The sequence below is a fragment of the Drosophila subobscura genome, chromosome E, assembly GCF_008121235.1.
Source record: "Drosophila subobscura isolate 14011-0131.10 chromosome E, UCBerk_Dsub_1.0, whole genome shotgun sequence".
Taxonomy (NCBI): Eukaryota; Metazoa; Arthropoda; class Insecta; order Diptera; family Drosophilidae; genus Drosophila; species Drosophila subobscura.
The window spans coordinates 15,716,620-15,721,925 of NC_048531.1; the positions used below are offsets into that span (position 1 = coordinate 15,716,620).

Sequence of the window (5,306 nt, forward strand, 5' to 3'; positions counted from 1 at the left end):
CTCAAGCGAAATCAACAAGCGAATATCCTGCGGATATTTTGTTCGACATTTTGTCAGCTCACGTGTAAAGAGAAAGAGAGAGCAAGATAGCGAGAGAGCGATAGAGAGAGCAACAGAGGGCTGTGTGTGGCAATGAGATAACAAGTAAAAGCCCTGAATAATGGATTGCAATTAGCGCAATTACAACAGATTGTCACAACTACAGATACATATGTACATATCTGTCTCTCTGCAGGAGCTCCCCCTCTTGCGAACGACACGTGCAAATGCGCAAAATAATGGAATTTTTCAGCAAATAAATTAAATAATTTAAGAAACTATTTAGGGTAACAGAGTGATGGGCCTGCGCATCATTAAGTGCTTTTAAATTCTACCAAAGGAATAACCCAACCCAATATAACCCTCTCTCAAATGGGTCACACATCCTCCCACCTCCCTCCCACTCATTGGTTATTTAGAGGGTTTTCTCTAAACCGCCTGGGACTCAGGCGAACGAACATACTCGTAAATATTTATCCAAGGATAAAAGAATTTTTGGGTATTTTCTCCCCTTGTTTTTGCGATGTTTTAGTGGTGATGTAAATAAGTAGCCCAAATTCTCTTGGTTAACCCGAAAGCCACTCGCACTAGTGGGGCCAAAAGAATGGGTGGAGTGGGGCGGTGGAATGGGAGGAAACATACAAGTGAAGTGGCTTCCATATTCAAATGGGAAATGTCAAGGGACATATAAAAGGAGGAAAGGAACAGGTTGACATTTGGCTATCAGCCATTTCGATATAAGCCAAACAATACGTAAAGTTCTTGGAAAGCGTTTGAAAAGATAATCAAAATTGTTGGTTTTCTGGGGAAAATACATACATACATATGTACATATATGGCGGGGGAGGGAAACTATTTTTGTCACAATTATTGAGAAAAAGTTGACCAACTCCTTTGAAAGAAGATCCAAAAGGGATCCACTAGACTCCACTGTGCCCCTAAATGGAGCGTGGAATGTGGACTCTTCTTTGAATTAGCTTATCAGTGCTGAAGATCAGTGCACTTCGGAAGAAATAGATCATGGTGGAACCATCGAAGTTGGAAACATTCTCCCCTCTAGGCAGTAGAATCAGGTGTGCTATCCATAGAGCATACCAGCAGGCATTTACATTTGTGTAATCATTTCCTGTACTTTGACAAACTGTCTTGCGATCCGCACATGCCACGAATATATCCTACTCCAGAAGGATAACCGAAATGTAATTTACAGATTCCCCTGCGGTATTTACTGCACAACAATGCAAATTACCTCATCATCTATGTGCACATGAATGAATGTACATACATACATATGTATGTTGTATGAACATGATGATAATGATGATGATGAGAGGCAGATGGAACGTGGAGCTCTGGAGGTGCCTTTTGCACCTCTTTTTTTGTTGGTGTTGTTTCTTTTGCAGGTTAACAAATGTCTTTACTGCTCTTTTCTCTGTGTCTTTTCCCTTTCGAGCTCTTTCTTTCGCTGCTTTCAAGCTGTTTGCAAGTCAACAGAGCTTTGCACAGTTATCCCCCCTCTCCATCACCCTTCCATCCACCGACATCATCGCACTCCGTGACTTGTGTCAATATTGACGCAGACCTTATCTCGCTTTATGACATATTCCGCTTTTTTTTGTATTTTATTATTTTTATTTGTTTATTTTTTGTTGTTCTTGTTTTGGCTACTGTCAGCTCGCGCTCACTCTGGCATTTCTGGGCGGTTTTTGTTTGCAGCCTCCCTGGTCTCGTGGTCGCAACTCGCGGTGTCTGGCAGGGTACATCAGCTGATAGGTAAGGCCACGGCAAATGTGTAATGTACAATGTACATTGCACATACATACATATGTACTAGTTAGTGCGACTTACTTTTTCGTAGACAAAGAGAAAAAACGTCACTCGAAAATCCCTCTGTTGGCTGAACTTTGTTTGGTTTTTGTTTGTTGTACTTTGATGTCTGTGCTTTTGGTTTTAGATGTGCCCTCACGCCCTCTCTCTCTGCATATGTGTGAGTTCTGTCTCACTCTATCTGGGTTAGTGGGTAATGCAGTGGGAAAATCCGTGCTCCTCTGAGGTAAATTTATGGCCCAAGAAGATGTCTTAATGACGTGGGAGAGAGTCGGACGAAGAGAGAGAGAGAAAAACGTACGAGAGCTGGGAACCCAAAGCGATCGCATTGGCATTATAGACTGGTAGCCGTGTTGACCGCCCACAATTTCAGCCATGAATATACCCTATAAATGTAAATATTCTGAGAGTATTATGTCTGGGCAGAACATTTTGGATGGTAGTTATGGATTATTGGATGATTTATCCTCGCTAGCTGCTAGTGTGGAGAAAACTGATGCAACCCATGAAATTTTTACAATATAATTCAATTCTCTCTACTTTTGGCATGCAAAGAGAAGAAAAGAGTATTCCAACTTCATGAATTGTCACACTCTTAAGGGGCTTTCCCCCGCTGCGTTGTTTTTTGGGTGGCACTTGATGAGTGGAACGCAAACTGAATCGGAAAAGTGAACGAGGGAATATCTAAGCCCATAAATAAAGACAATTGGCCAGTTTCTCATGTGGTTTGGTTGTGGGTTATGGGTGGGGGTGCAAAGTCCGCAGACAGTTCTTGGAAGACGGGCGACAGTTCCATCACCCAACGCCACACCAGGCGAGGAGGAGTTGTCATGGATTGACAGGTTCCCTGCCACATTGTAAGTGGCTAGGCAAAGTGGCAATATGGTAGGCAAATCACGTGATCGACTGACTCTACGCTGACAGTTTTAGGTGTTTGAACGAAACGAAACGATAGATAGGGTCGAAGGGGAGGGATTGGAATTCCAAATGACTCACGTGGAAGAGCAATCAAAGTCAAAGGATCTGTCTGTTGGTTGAGCATTCGTGAAAGTATTCAATTACGAATTAATCAATGTGGAAGTAAGACCTGACCTCGGACTTCAACCTGATCTGGCAGAGCCGGGGACGTGTTTCCGCCAGTGGCGATGATCGATTTGCCAGACAAATTGCGCTAAAGCTAAAGAAACACCGCAGAAAACGACATGGAAATGACAGCGCCTGGTCTGGTGGAAACCCTAGAAGTGTACATGAAAATCATGAGCAATTCCTCACGATCATGTGCCCCTGCCGCCGCCGCTGGCCCTGTACCTGAGCCTGTGCCTGTCCTTCCTTGGAGCTTGGTTTGTGTATCGTATATCGCATTTCAATGACGCGACCACATTCCGCGCTGCGCTTTGCAAGGTTTCCAAAACATATAGATTTCCGTGATATTCTACACTTGGCATTGTTCCAATGGCACGCTCTCCCAGCCAGCAGCACCCGCTCTTAGCCACCAGCTATTTGATTTGATTTCTGCTTTGGTTTTTCTTGTGGTCAAATTACCTAAACGGGCGCCTAATGTAATCCAATATTAACTCAATTAACTTTAAAGTTGAGGCAAACATTTTGACATAATGCGGCAGGGGGCAGGGGGTAGGGGCCACAGCAATAGAAACATTTCCGCCGTCTCGTGGGTGGGAGGAAGTGCCGACAAAGCGTCGCGTCGCGTCGCGTTGTAGCGGCCACGTTCCAATCTTGTCAATAAATCTCAATATCAAAAAAAATATGCTAAATGACCACCCGTATGAATACGTATCTACAAGAGAGTATATCTATGAGATGTGTTTGGATATGTATGAGCAAAGACAATAGCAAAAAATGCAAATAAGTGCACGAAGTTGTATCTGTGAGATACGCGCGCATAAATTTACAAGCTATGGTCTGGCCTGGCCTGGCCTGGCTTTGCCTGGGGATAGGATAGTATTGGGATAGCATATGCCGCCTGCCACATGCGGGAGAGCGGCCACAGTGCGGCGAGAGGTTTAAATGCCGCAAACAATGAACCGTGTTGACAGGTCTCCGTTTCCAAGTCTTTTGTATGATTGATTTAACCTGAATCGACTGACAGGTATGTGAAGGGATGGCTTTAGAGTAGTATAGTAGTATTTATTGGATATAATAAGTTGAAAAATATATGTAGAGTGAATTAATTGTGAAATAGGTTTTCTTCGACGCGTGCTGTCTTGATCGCTTCCACTTCAAAAGAGAACTATCGCCTCTGTTGATATCGATGTCTTTCGAGCTATCGTGCGTATAACAGCCCCCACAGAGTTAACAGCTCATGTTGACTAACAGCTCTTCACAGTCGGCCTTTCCTGAAAAATCACAGCGTCCTCGCGGGATTCGCCTTCCTTGTCGTCATCTTCATCTGGTTCATCAGGTGGGAGTTCGCACCAGCGTTTCATCCTGTCAGATGAATACACCGACTTATAGTGCCTCTGCTTTCGTTGGGCATAAGGGATATCTTCTACCAGATATCGGTCGTTTGGCAGCACTTTGTTGACAATAAATGGACCTTTATAGCGAGGCTCCAATTTGCGTGACGTTCCCGTGCTAAACGGCTCATTCTCGACTAGTACAAGATCACCAAGGGTATATACGGTTGGCTTGGAATGTCTGGCATCGTAACGTTTCTTCGCAGCAGCCCTATGATCGTTGACTGTAGTGGCAGCGTCTGCTCGTAGCTTCTCCAACTCGTCCAGATTGCGCTTGAGCAGTTTGATGCGGCTATTCAGCTTATCCATTTGCTCCTTGTGCTGGTCGACATGTCTCCGCTCGTCTTCGATGTTCATCGTCAGCTCCTTGATCTTCTTGTCCATCTTGCGGTTGGCCTTCAGCTGCAGCAGCCGCTCCTTGCCCTCGTTCTCCAGCTGCTCCTCCAGATTGGCGATCTTGGCCTCGAGTGTGGCGATGGTGGCCTTCACCTTGGTGCGCTGTGCCGTTTCGATCTCGGCCAGCTTGGCCTTCAGCTCCTTGTTCTGGCGCTCGAGCAGAGCGCGTCCATTCTCGCTCTTCTGCGAGTTGGACTTCTCGTTGGCTAGCTCCGTGGTCAGCTGCTCGATCTGCATGTAAATTTTCCTGGTGAATAGCTTGTCTTGATTCGATGCTCCCAAACGCATCATATTTGCCGGTTGGCACTTCTCATTGTTTGCCTGAAACTTATTGCATTTGGCCCAACGCGACTTCTTCTTCTGTGAAGAGCTGTTAGTCAACATGAGCTGTTAACTCTGTGGGGGCTGTTATACGCACGATAGCTCGAAAGACATCGATATCAACAGAGGCGATAGTTCTCTTTTGAAGTGGAAGCGATCAAGACAGCACGCGTCGAAGAAAACCTATTTCACAATTAATTCACTCTACATATATTTTTCAACTTATTATATCCAATAAATACTACTATA

The 5,306-nt window shown here is 44.7% G+C and overlaps 1 protein-coding gene across 1 annotated transcript; it reads right to left on the reverse strand.

Moving 5' to 3' along the window:
- Positions 1-977: 977 nt before the first annotated feature.
- On the reverse strand, positions 978-4,973 carry LOC117889798 (myosin heavy chain, non-muscle-like). The gene is made up of 2 exons (XM_034794274.1): positions 4,600-4,973; positions 978-1,095 (listed from the first exon to the last, which is right to left on the reverse strand). The coding sequence occupies exons 1-2, from the start codon at positions 4,971-4,973 to the stop codon at positions 978-980; spliced, it is 492 nt and encodes a 163-aa protein (XP_034650165.1).
- Positions 4,974-5,306: the final 333 nt, after the last annotated feature.